The 13,957-nt window shown below is 38.6% G+C and overlaps 1 protein-coding gene across 1 annotated transcript; it reads left to right on the forward strand.

Annotated features, from left to right (window-relative positions):
- Window positions 1–259: 259 nt before the first annotated feature.
- On the forward strand, window positions 260–1,752 carry LOC122660875 (phosphatidylinositol N-acetylglucosaminyltransferase subunit A-like). The gene has a single exon (XM_043856125.1). The coding sequence runs from the start codon at window positions 319–321 to the stop codon at window positions 1,651–1,653; it is 1,335 nt and encodes a 444-aa protein (XP_043712060.1). The 5' UTR covers window positions 260–318; the 3' UTR covers window positions 1,654–1,752.
- Window positions 1,753–13,957: the final 12,205 nt, after the last annotated feature.

The following is a 13,957-nucleotide window of genomic DNA, read 5'->3' on the forward strand; positions in this document are numbered from 1 at the left end:
ACTTGCTGAGTTTTGGAATGGTGCTGTTATGGTACTTGACTTGTCATGACTAGAAAATTTTCTTCCACAAAGTTCACTCGAACTTGTCTTGCATTTGGTTCTCTGTGGAATCAGACCTACTTTCTCAGAATAAAAAACACAGAGTTGGAAAAGGTGAAAATTTGGGACAAAATAAAGAATCATAAACAATTTGTATTTTGAAATTTATAGGATTAGTCGAAACCTCTTTGAGAGATATTATTATTATTAAACATGCATTACAATAACATTGCCTTAACATCATTTTCTGGAACCTAGGTTCGTGACACTGCAGATGCAATGGGTGGACCAACGCACAGAATATTGATGGTGTCCGATTTTTTCTACCCCAACTTTGGTGGTGTGGAGAATCACATTTATTATCTGTCACAATGCTTGCTTAAGATTGGTCACCGGGTGGTGGTCCTGACTCATGCCTATGGAAACCGCTGTGGGGTGCGATATATGACTGGTGGTTTGAAAGTTTACTATATACCTTGGAGGCCATTCCTGATGCAGAACACATTACCGACATTTTACGGGACGCTTCCAATTGTAAGGACAATCCTCATTCGAGAAAAGATATCTTTGGTTCATGGCCATCAGGCCTTTTCAACTCTTTGTCACGAAGCTCTGATGCATGCACGCACCATGGGATACAAAGTTGTGTTTACTGATCATTCGCTCTATGGGTTTGCTGATGTCGGAAGTGTCCACATGAATAAGGTACTGCAGTTCACATTGGCAGATGTGAATCAGGCTATATGTGTTTCTCACACAAGTAAGGAAAATACAGTCCTAAGATCAGGTTTACCCCCACAAAAGGTCTTTGTAATACCAAACTCTGTGGATACAGTTATGTTTAAACCTGCAACATGTAGACTCAACTATGATAAAATTATTATAGTTGTTGTAAGTAGGTTGGTTTACCGGAAGGGTGCAGATTTGCTTGTTGAAGTCATTCCTGAAGTTTGCCGCTTGTGCCCAAATGTTCACTTTATTATTGGAGGGGAGGGTCCAAAACGAGTACGATTGGAAGAGATGAGGGAAAAACACTCGCTACAAGATCGTGTTGAAATGTTGGGGGCTGTTCCTCATGCTCAAGTGCGGTCTGTCTTGATTTCTGGCCACATATTCTTAAACAGTTCTCTGACAGAAGCATTTTGTATAGCCATATTGGAGGCTGCTAGTTGTGGATTGCTTACTGTCAGTACACGAGTCGGAGGTGTCCCAGAGGTTCTACCTGATGACATGGTTGTCTTAGCAGAACCAGTGCCAAGTAGCATGGTAAGGGCAATCAAGAAGGCAATACACATGCTCCCCAGTATTGACCCACAAGAGATGCACCTTCGTATGAAAGAGCTATACAGTTGGCATGATGTTGCTAGAAGAACAGAGGTGGTATATGACCGTGCATTGAAATGCACTGATGAGAATCTTCTGGAGCGTCTCTCACGGTACCTCACATGTGGTGCATGGGCAGGGAAGCTTTTCTGTTTGGTAATGATCATTGATTTCTTGCTATGGCATTTATTGAAACTATGGCAGCCAGCAGAGGATATAGAGGAGGTACCTGATATCAAACATCCTTCTATCAAGACAAAGGTATGTCTGCGGACTCCATGTGAAGACTAACAAACTGCCATCATTGGAGTGGTTGCCTAACTTTTACCATGCTGGTCCATCTGATAAACACTTTCTATTCTGTGCTTGGCAAGTGCTCTCATTTTGTTTGGTAAGTTAATGTTTGTCTCCCTTTTAGGCTGTATTTTCCATGAATTTGTAACCTGTTAGTAGATTTTCTTTACTAAATCTGTACATCTGTCATTGCAGGGTATTGGTATCCTGGTTGATGGATATTTGATGCTGCTGTTGGCACACTCACACACACTCTCTCTCTCTCTCTCTCCCTCCCTTATCTGCTGTTACACTTTATATTGACTGGGGTGATGAGGTTGTTCCCTGGCTTGTAATGGTTTTGAGGATATGACTAGTCCTTGTAGTGTATGAGTGTATCCCTTTTTAATGGATGGGTTTTTGTGCTGTCTGTAAGTCACTGAGAATGAAACTTCAAATGTTTGTTCCATATTAGTAATGTTTATATACAGATTTGAACATCCATGTTCCAATAACTACTTGTCAGAGAGTATAGGTAGGTTTATATTACTACTGTTTATCAAGTTCCACTGTTATATATGTAGTTTCTGTCTTCCAAACATCAATATTGAATGTCCTCCTAATTTCTATGCTTAAGAAGAAGTTGTTGTAGGAGCTACACTATGTAAATGCTTACACTGAGTAACTGGAACTGTTCTTGCTGGATCACTAGCCATCGGTGTCCACTGGATTGCTAGCCAGTCTGGAGACAGGTTTGAGCCTGTAATTCTTGGAGCTTCAGTCTTCTTTTTAGGTTTGTGACATTTCATTAATGACCTAGACAAGCTGCCATATATTGAGACACCTACATGACCTAACTTATTAACTAGCCTTTCTTAATTTCTTTGTTTTGCTCTCCTCAGCTTCAGCTGCAACTTTCTCTAGATTTATTCCGGCAATAAAAGCGAGATTCGATTACAGTGCTATGATCTTTATCCTCACCTTCAGCTTGGTTTTGGTGTCGGGTTTTTGTGTTGCAAAATTGTTCAAATGGCTCACCAGTCACCAAAGTGTCCACCATTGCCATAGGGATCTCTATGTGTGTGCTCATCAGCATGCTTGTTTGTCCCATTTGGGCTGGCGAGGAGCTCCACCTTCTCATCACTTGCCGGTTCCTTGGATGGTAAGTCTCTTAAGTCTTAACAACAACACTACTACTTACTGGGCTCATAGCACAATAAGCTCAGTAATATATATACACTGTGACATTGATTGTGTTAGTAACAGAGAATTTGAGAATGAAACTATATATATTGGTATTTGTTCGCATATGTTAATTTACTGTTAGGGAGGGATTGGGAGTGCAAGCAACATCATGTTTCATGATGGTTTTGGAATAGTGACTTGTGTCTAGGAGACACAACCCACCTTTATTTATAATAATGACTAATGGAGTACAAAGACAATAAACCCTATGGACAATTATACCCTTGAACTCCATATTCCAACACTCCCCCTCAAGTTGGTGCATGGATGTCAACACAAGCCCAACTTGCACACAAGAAGACAAAACACTTTCTTGCTTAAGGACGATTTGGATGGCAGCACATATGCAACAGATTCAAAAACCCCAAATTGTAGCCACTGGCAACCCTACCTCTGTCAGTATGCCTATCGATATTTATCTCATTTGAGTCTTTTTGAAGTTTGTAAATGAGTTTAAAAACTGATCAATTTTGTGCCAAATCCAAACTTCTCTTTGATTAGAGCCCTCTTTTTTCTGCTATGGTTTGTAGGTTCTCAAAAATCAGCATTTCTCTCTCACCTTGATGCCGCCTGATGAACAGAAGGTTTGATTCTTAGTCAAAGTGTCTTTTTTACTCTCCGTGAATTTGTGTTCATTGATGATGATGACAATTGTAATTGTTGCAATTGCTGTTGAGAGGATCTCTAGATATGAGAATCTGATCCAGGAAGGGACACTTCCTACATCTCTCTACCAATCAGAGAAACCAAAAATCTCCGTTTTTAAAGATGTTCTACGCACACACGTTTCTTGCTTAGGGACAATTTGGATGGCAGCACATATGCAACTGTTGAAACCGTTTACTCCAAAAGACCGACCTTGTAGGAAAGGGATGAAACAATATGTATATCAAACTGGAGTTCTAACACGGCCGACTATCCAAAGGGGGACACGGGTGGATAAATAATTCAACACCTGCCCGCTCCTAGGGGGACTCGATATCGTGACCCCTGCCTGCTCTGATACCATGTTGAAACCGTTTACTCTAAAAGGTTGACCTTGTAGGAAAGAGAGGAAACAATATGTATATCAAACAGGAGCTCTAACACAGCGGACTATCCAAAAGGGGACACGGGTGGATAAATAATTCAACAACAACATATTCGAAAACCCCAAATTGTAGCCACTGGCAACCCTACGTCTGTCAGTATGCCTATCGATATTTCTCTCATTCGAGTCTTTTTAATGTTTGTAAATGAGTTAAAAAACTAATCAATTTTGTGCCAAATCCAAACTTCCTTTTGATTAGCATATATATATATATATATATATATATATATATATATATATATATATATATATATATATATCAGGATGCTCAATAAAATATATATATATATATTTTATCAAAACAATAAAATATTGTTCGAGTTCAATAGTGCTTGAATCTACTAGTGCAATAGTGCTTATTTTGTGAACAAGAAATTTTTTAAAACCTACTGGTATCAGAGCCATTTCCTATTTTGTCGATTTTTGCTTCTTGGTTTTTTCTTCTCTTTTAATTTTACTATATACCGTCCTCTAGGAGTTGCGTTGGGGGTTTTCGTTGCTTTCTGGAGCCGTGTAGGGCAGACGTGTGTAAGTCCCGCTATCGGTTGTTAGCACTTAATCACCCTTCACCCTTTGGTGGCTAAAGTTTGATTTCAGTATGGGGGGATAATATCGATAACCATGAGTCGACTAACTAGGTCTATGTCTTTACGACTTGTAGGCGAACCTAGTTCGCACAGTAATGTCATCAGTAATGAAGTTTTCACGGGTGATCTTGACCAGTCCCTCCAAAATTGGATGATGCCTAAAGTCCCAACCAAAGATGTCTATAAACAAGATTGGTACAGTTTTCGCGAAACTATCAAGACCGTTGAACAAACTATCAATTTCTCTCCTGATATGGAAGAGATCCAACTTCTAGAGCCGGTTAGCCTCAACAAGCTTAAAAAAGATTTCAATTATATCCATATAAGACTCATCCAAGTGGCCATCAAACCCCTCCACAGAGAAGGACTCAACGTCTCTCTCCTTCTTGCACTCAGAGACCAGCTATTTATAGATTTTGAAGACTCTCTCTTAGGAATGATAAAAATAAGCCTTTGTAAAGGATCAGTCTACTTCAACTGCTACCCTGATATAAATCTCCCTCTTAGTGATGCAAATCTTCTTGATGCCTCAAAAGTTAACATTAACACCAGCGGTTACAAAATGAAGAGGGGATCTATTCCTATTGCAATAGTCTATCGTATCCAGTATAAGGCCATGAAAACTGTGAGATTCAGAGCCCTTAAGAGAACCGTTAGAGGACAAACTACGTTTATTGAAACCGACTTTGTCCATTCTCGAACTATTCCACCAAAAACCATAAGCTGGAAAGATGTAAAGTTCCCTCCCAAGTGGTGTTTTCAGTGTCCACCTGTAGAGCCACCCATTGAACTAACTACTGAAATCGAATCTATAAACCAAAGCCATGATGGAACCGTCACAGTCACGTTCCATAGAAAGAACGAGAAAGCTAAAACAAACTTAGAGGATTTTGAAAACCTCAGCCAAGTACCTAGCCGAACTTCAACCTCCAATACGTCTACTTCTACCCTAGCAGGTCTACACCTAGAAAACCAAAGGTTAGATGAACAGATACGGACTTTCAAACTATTAGGATTACAAACACGTAGTAATGTAGCCCAAGGATTTTATGAAGATCGATCTAACCCTCCTTCTCCTACAAATAACCCAACCTCACCAACCCAGACAGAAATGCAACATGATGCAAAAGTTAGAGTCGTTTCTGTAGAGGAATTCCAAATAGACAAACCAAGACTTCTACAAGATTTTCTCCTCCCCAAAAACAAAGAAAAAATAGATTGGTTTTTTAGTCATTTTTCTATAGAACAGCAACAACAGATTAAAAATCTCTGGTACGAGAAAATGAACACTATTCAAACCAATATAATATTTTTCACATATCTAGACATCTATACAACTAATAGAAATATTAGTTATCCTTTTACTAACATTAATGTTAACAAAAAGATCTTTCGTGCCTGGACGATGACAGAAGATAAGATTATTGAATCAATCCACCCTCCGTCTTAAAAAATAAAACTTAGAGTCCATAATGCAGAAATTCCTGCAACACCTTTCCGATCCATTGAAGGGGTTACTGATGGATCAAAAAAGGTCATTGAATAAGTCAATTATACAAATCAATATTTACAAACTATAGGAAACCAACTGATCAGAATAGAGAATCTTGTCCAGAAGGATTTACATGCTGAGTCCCAGTGTCCTATTATAACTGATAAAAGTAGCTCTTCAACAACTATGCTATTCAAACCTTTTACCATATCAAATAAAAGTCCAAAAAAATCTCAACACCCAGGAAGGTAAAGATTTCTTAGACCAGGTTTTTACAAGACTGCATTCCTTAGTCATCCCTGACACACCCCAAAAAGAATCACAAGGTAGCACTGTCACTACCATACGACAACAGACTCCCTCTGAAACATCTAGTGACGAAGAAGAACACGTTAATGCCATAACTAGCTCTTACATGTCCCCAAATTACTATCCCCGACCTACTTAGCCAGATCTCCAAATTGAAAATAGGAAAGAATTTTTCCAAGCAAACTATCAAAGTGGCATCATCTATGAATGGAACATAGATGGAATGTTTGATTACAACTTGGCTAATAAGCTCCAAGAAATGACTATGGTCAGCAATGCCCATCATATCAAAGATATCCCTGACCAAGCCATTGCCGAAATAATTATCTCTGGATTTACTGGTCAACTCAAAGGATGGTGGGATAACGTTCTTAGTCCAGAAGAAAAGGAATCAATATTAAATGCAATACAAATCACTGAAGCAGGGATTCCTATCCTTATCAACAATCAAACAATTGGAGATGCTGTTAATACCCTTATTTTCAGCATAACCAAATACTTCTTAGGAGATCCTTCCAGACTCAAAGATAGATCTTCAGAACAAATATCAAACCTCAAATGTAAAAAATTACATGACTTTAAATGATATAAAGACACATTTATGACAAAAATCCTAACATGAGAAGATGCCAATCTTCCCTGTTGGAAAGAAAAATTTATCACAGGACTTCCTAGTTTATTTTTTGAAAAACTAAAACACAAACTGAGGGAAGAAAACAATGGGGAAATCCCTTATCAGAACCTAACATATGGCGACCTTATCAGTTTGGTTCACAAGGAAGGCCTAGCCTTGTGCACCGACATCAAACTCAGAAAATAAATCAGAAAAGAATCTAAATCTTATAAAAAAGAGCTACGAGGATTTTGCGAACAATTTGGATTTGAATCCAAAGAAACTCCGCATAAAAAACATAAAACCTATAGACATAATAGACACACTAGGAATAGATTTTATAATAGAAAACAAATACCAGGAAAAGAACCAGCTAATAAACATATAACAGGACAAACTTCTTACAAAAAATCTTTCCAAAAACCAAAAACCTCCCAAAAGCCTGGATGTTACAATTGTGGTAAACCAGGACACATTGCCAAATACTGCAGACTTGCCAAAAAGATAAATTCTCTAATTATGCCTGATGATACCAAAATCCAACTCTTAGCTGATTTAGAAGAAATCAAAATGGACTCAGCAACTGAGTCTGACGACAATGAAATCAATCAAATAGAATCGAACACTAAAGAACAGATCTCTCCTTGCACTTGTAGTCAAGGAAATTTTTAGGATAATTGTGAGGAATCCGAAGGATCCAAATCCATTAACATGATACACATACGTCCTGGAATGAAGAATTTTGAAAAGCCAGAAGAATTTTTTAATTTTGTTGATCAAATCAAAGATAGGAATACCAAAAAATTATATCTTCAACATGCTCAAGAACTCATACAACAATTATCAACAGCTAATCCTCAAACTAAAGCCAACTCTTACGATATAAAACAAATTTATAAAAGATATGGAAAAACTTCCATTTCTTCCCAAACATCAGACCACATACGGCTAACAAATCTAGAAGCCACCACTAATGATCTCAAAATAGAAATTAAAAATATCAAGGCTGATATAGCAAAACTAAAGAAAATCCAACAATACATTGAAATAGAAGAAGAGGCAGAACCACAAATGAGCAGTGAAAACGATTTCGTTGATCTTATCAACAATGGTATGTAAATATCACACTCGTAATATCCTCTTCTCACAAAATAAGCACTATTGCACTAATAGATTCAGGCGCACAATTAAATTATATACAAGAAGGATTAGTCCCGATGCAATATTTTGAAAAATCCACACAAAAACTAACAGGAGCAAACGGATCTAGACTTAATGTCAATTATAAACTCTCTGATGTTCACATCTGTAACCAAGGAACCTGTCTTAAACAATTCTTTATTTTAGTAAAAGATCTAAACACTGAAGTAATCTTAGGGCAACCTTTCCTCGAACTTATTAAACCTTTTACAGTAACCAACCAAGGAATTTCTGCTCAAATCCTAGGAAAACAAGTTAATTTTGAATTCTTAGAACCAGCCTGAACAAAACAAATTGACATTTTCAAAGCTGTTGCCTTTTCCACACAACCTACTGTTAACTTAATCAATAACAAACAGAAGCATCTTAATTACTTAAAACAAGAGGTAGCACATAAATATGTTGAACAGAAACTTTGCAATAAAACCATACAAAAACAAATATCCAATATCAAAGAACGATTTGAAAAAGACCTCTGCTCCGAATTTCCTGATGCTTTTTGGTTCAGAAACAAACACATTGTTAGGTTACCTTATATACTAGAATTCCTTGAGAAAAACCTTCCTACCAAAGCAAGACCTATCCAAATGAATCAAGAACTTCAAGAAACTTGTAAAAAAGAAATACAAGACCTCCTTGACAAAAGATTGATCCGCAAGAGCAAGTCCCCATGGAGTTGTGTGCAACTTTTTATGTCAATAAAAATGCTGAAATTGAAAGAGGGATACCTCGATTAGTAATCAACTATAAACCTTTAAATGATGCTTTGCAATGGATACGGTATCCTATACCAAATAAAAAAGATCTGCTCCAGAAACTTTACCAAGCTACTATATTTTCCAAATTTTATATGAAATCCGGATTCTAGCAAATACAAATCCACAAAGACGATCGATATAAAACCGCTTTTACTACACCATTTGGCCATTATGAATGGAACGTAATGCCATTTGGCCTAAAAAATGCCCCTAGTGAATTTCAAAACATTATGAATGACATTTTAAATCCTTTTGGAACCTTTACAATAGTCTACATTGACGATGTCCTCATATTTTCCAAATCTATTGAACAACACTTCAAACATTTAAACAGTTTCTTTCACACTATGAAAAATAGTGGCTTAGTCCTCTCCCATAAAAAAATGGAACTATTCCACACAAAGATTCGATTTCTAGGACATTATATCTATCAGGGACAAATCATTCCAATTGAAAGGTCGATTGCTTTTTCAGATAAATTCCCTGATCAAATTCTTGATAAAAAACAATTGCAAAGGTTTTTAGGAAGTCTCAACTATGTACGAGATTTTATTCCCCAAATCAGTCAAATTTGTGAGACCTTATACTCCAAACTGAAGAAGAAACCTCCTCCTTGGACTACTGACCAAACTACAGCTGTCCAAAAAATAAAAAAACTGGTTAAAGAAATTCCCTATCTCCATCTTGCAGATCCTACCTTATTCAAAATCGTAGAAACTGATGCTTTCGATTTAGGCTATGGGGGTATACTCAAACAGGTTCAAGTTCTAGGAGATACAGAACAACTTGTCTAGTTTACTTCAGGACTATGGAACCAAGCCCAACGAAATTACAACACCATCAAAAAAGAAGTTTTATCATTCGTTTTGTGCATCCAAAAATTTCAAGGGGATTTATTAAATAAAAGATTTCTTGTTCAAGTTGATTGTGGTGTAGCAAAGCAAGTTTTAAAAAATGATGTTCAAAACATTGCTTCCAAACAAATTTTTGCTAGATGGCAAGCTCTTTTATCAAGTTTTGATTTTGACATCACCTATATAAAAGGAGACGTGAATTCCATTCCTGATTTCCTCACCTGTGAATTCCTGCAGGGTCGAAAAACTATTTCTTTCATTATGGCTCTAAAGGAGCCTCCTATTCCCAAAACCACTGTCAAATCCAAAGACTCCTATGCCAAATCAGTTCCCTCAAACTAGTTGATAAAAGTCTCTGCATCCAAATAGGTCAGTGCAAATATTCCTTTCACTCAAATTGTGACAGGCAACTCTACCCAATTAGTTCCAGTAACCAAGTCCTCGCACTCTATTGCTCGGCCAAGTTCTTCCCTGAGAATTTTCAAACCAGTCCCCTCCCAAAACACTCCCCGAAGCCAATACATCCAAAAATCTTTTTATCAAGATCTTTTTTCCCTTGATGAACAATTCACCAAAGGATGCAAATCCTCTCTTGAGATTGCCCAAAGAATTTTCTACCAAGGCTGGCATTTTTATTCACCCAATAGCACAAAAACCTAAGAATTTTATGAATTCATTTTAGTCGACACTGACTCTATCAGACTAAAATAGAATTTTGATAAAAGTGATCCTAACCTAGTCTCCCATACTTCAGTAACTATCCTTCAGATCCTTGGCTCAAAAATCTGGGGTACACACCCTCTCACTACAATAAGATTTTCCCAAAATTATCAACCCCAAGAATATCATTATTTTGACTATATGGATGCCTGGCACCATGCATTCTTATACCAAAATAGTAAGAACCAACATTCCTGGTTCTTTTGCTTCTTTTGCTTTGACTACAAGTTCTCAAGCCCAATTCCCCATTGGTTCCCCAGATGGTGGGCTGCCTTTGGCCCCATTCTTGATATCCTATCAGATCCGGTTTTTAAGCCTACCATATTTTCTGCCAGCACACTGAACAAATCGCCGAACAACCAGACCTCCTCAGATTCTTCGTCCAATGTCGTTTAGCATGGATCATGTATTGGGAGTATGCTGTTGAACGGGCTGAAACTCCTGAATGGTCAATTCCAGTTCTTATCAGAGGTTTCAAAGTAAAATGGTGGGACAAATGCGACCTCAGCAAATGCACCAAAGAAGCTCTCATCAAAGCATTAACCACACTCAAACCCAAACCCAAACTCAAACCACAAATTGCTTCATCCGACAAGTCCACTGATAGTAGACGCCTTCAACTCAAGGCTAAACAGGCTGAAATTGAAGCTCAGCTTGCCGAATTGGACATTGAGGAAGAGGATGACAATGATGAAAGATCCAGTGTTGGGTCCATTACCCCTCATCTTCATGAAGGACAGTTTGCCCAAGATCTAGATGATGGGCTTGAGTTTCTTAGCCAACAGTTCTCTTCCTCCTCTGCAAGATCCACTAGAAGATCTATGGGCCAGATGGGCCAAACATCCAGAAAGACACTTGATAAGCCCAAGGGCTAGTTTCCAAGCCCTAATGTTGGAAAATCGTCAGCCATGACGACATCAAAGGAATGGCTAAGCAATTGACACGCGACTGATTTAAAAGACGTGTCTCAGCCATTATCCCTGATCATGGATAGTCAAGCCACCACTGGGCCCATACTAATACAGTGAAACCTCTAAACCAAATCAATGAGGAAAACAGTGTTTTTACACATGGAATGCCTCGGTACGGTTTTTGAAGATTTTTCCCAAGATCCACCGCTCAAGAGTTCACCGACAAAAAAGCCAAAAGATGAATAGTAAAAAAGTCAATTTCACTGCAGCTCTCCAGTCCAAAATTACTTTCGGTGCCTTTTACCTCGAAAGTCAAAAGGAGTCCGACATACTACTGCAACCCATGTGATCCTAAGATTCCTTCTGGATAAGGCTCACTTTCGGTGGAACGCAGCAGGCCTCCTATAAAAGGACCACTTCGTCTTCCAAAAGAGGGAGGAGAATTCGGGAGAGAAACCAATAGTGCAGAACCTCTGCAACTCATCTCTTTCGAAGACTTCATCAACAATAGGAACTAAGTAGTTCCTTTTTTAATTTTATTGTAATCTTTCGAAGGAAAGTCTCCGACGGTTGATCACCAAGTTACCTTCTAAGCTTGTCTCAAGACTACCCAGTGTTCACCCAACAATACTTGTAAGTTAAACCTTTTCCAAGTTCTTTGTTTGTATCAAGTTTCAAGTTATCGTTTCAAGTTTCCCATTCTCTGTTTGTAACAAGTTCTCTTTCTATCATGTTTGTAATTCAAGATCTCCTCTAATATAAAAACTGAATCAAGTTTTACTTGTATATTTTCATATCTACTTGGTCGGCCCAACCGCCTACTCAGTCACAGCAGAAGACTACTTGCAAAACGGTAGATCGCTGAGGGTTACCCCCTCTGAGTGTGTGAAAGGATCCATATTGGATCATCAGCACCTGCTAGCACCCACAAGACACTTTAGACCTAATTTCATTTCTGCATAATTTTATTGAGCATCCTGGTTAACCTACTGGTATCAGAGCCATTTCCTATATATATATATATAAAACTTACTAGTACTGTTGGGTGAACACTGGGTAGTCTTGAGACAAGCTTAGAAGATAACTTGATGATCAACCGTCGGAGACTCTCCTTCGGAAGATTACAATAAAATTAAAAAAGGAAAAACTTGAGGAACTACTTAGTTCCTATTGTTGATGAAGTCTTCGAAAGAGATGATTTGCAGAGGTTCTGCACTATTGGTTTCTCTCCCGAATTCTCCTCCCTCTTTTGGAAGACGAAGTGGTCTTTTTATAGGAGGCCTGCTGCGTTCCACCGAAAGTGAGCCTTATCCAGAAGGAATCTTAGGATCACATGGGTTGCAGTAGTATGTCGGACTCCTTTTGACTTTCGAGGCAAAAGGCACCGAAAGTAATTTTGGACTGGAGTGCTACAGTGAAATTGACTTTTTTACTATTCATCTTTTGGCTTTTTTGTCGGTGATCTCTTGAGTGGTGGATCTTGAAAAAATATTCAAAAATCGTACCGAGGCATTCCACGTGTAAAAACACTGTTTTCCTCATTGGTTTGGTTTAGAGGTTTCACTATATTAGTATGGGCCCAGTGGTGGCTTGACTATCCATGATCAGGGATAGTGGCTGAGACACGTCTTTTAAATCAGCCGCGTGTCAATTGCTTAGCCATTCTTTTGATGTCGTCATGGCTGACGATTTTCCAACATTAGGGCTTGGAAACTAGCCCTTGGGCTTATCAGGGGCCTTTCTGGATGCTTGGCCCATTTGGCCCATGGATCTTCTAGTGGATCTTGCAGAGGAGGAAGAGAACTGTTGGCTAAGAAACTCAAGCCCATCATCTGGATCTTGGGCAAACTGTCCTTCATGAAGATGAGGGGTAATGGACCCAACACTGGATCTTTCATCATTGTCATCCTCTTCCTCAGTGTCCAATTCGGCAAGCTGAGCTTCAATTTTAACCTGTTTAGCCTTAAGTTGAAGGCGTTTACTGTCAGTGGACTTGTCGGATGAAGCAATTTGTAGTTTGGGTTTGGGTTTGGGTTTGAGTGTGGTTAATGCTTTGATGAGAGCTTCTTTGGTGCATTTGCTGAGGTCGCATTTGTCCCACCATTTTACTTTGAAACCTCTGATAAGAACTGGAATTGACCATTCAGGAGTTTCAGCCCGTTCAACAGCATACTCCCAATACATGATCCATGCTAAGCGGCATTGGACGAAGAATCTGAGGAGGTCTGGTTGTTCGGGGATCTGTTCAGTGTGTTGGCAGAAAATATGGTAGGCTTAAAAAACTGGATCTGGTAGGATATCGAGAATTGGGCCAAAGGCAGCCCACCATCTGGAGAACCAATGGGGAATTGGGCTTGAGAACTTGTAGTCAAAGCAAAAGAACCAGGAGTGTTGGTTCTTACTATTTTGGTATAAGAATGCATGGTGCCAGGCATCCATATAGTCAAAATAATGATATTCTTGGGGTTGATAATTTTGGGAAAATCTTTTTGTAGTGAGAGGGTGTGTACCCCAGTCTTTTGAGCCAAGAATTTGAAGGATAG

The sequence above is a fragment of the Telopea speciosissima genome, chromosome 5 (genome assembly GCF_018873765.1).
Source record: "Telopea speciosissima isolate NSW1024214 ecotype Mountain lineage chromosome 5, Tspe_v1, whole genome shotgun sequence".
Lineage (NCBI taxonomy): Eukaryota > Viridiplantae > Streptophyta > Magnoliopsida > Proteales > Proteaceae > Telopea > Telopea speciosissima.

Coding starts and splice junctions, on each gene's coding strand:
- LOC122660875 (XM_043856125.1), top strand. CDS start 319: ATGGGTGGACCAACGCACAGAATATTGATGGTGTCCGATTTTTTCTAC.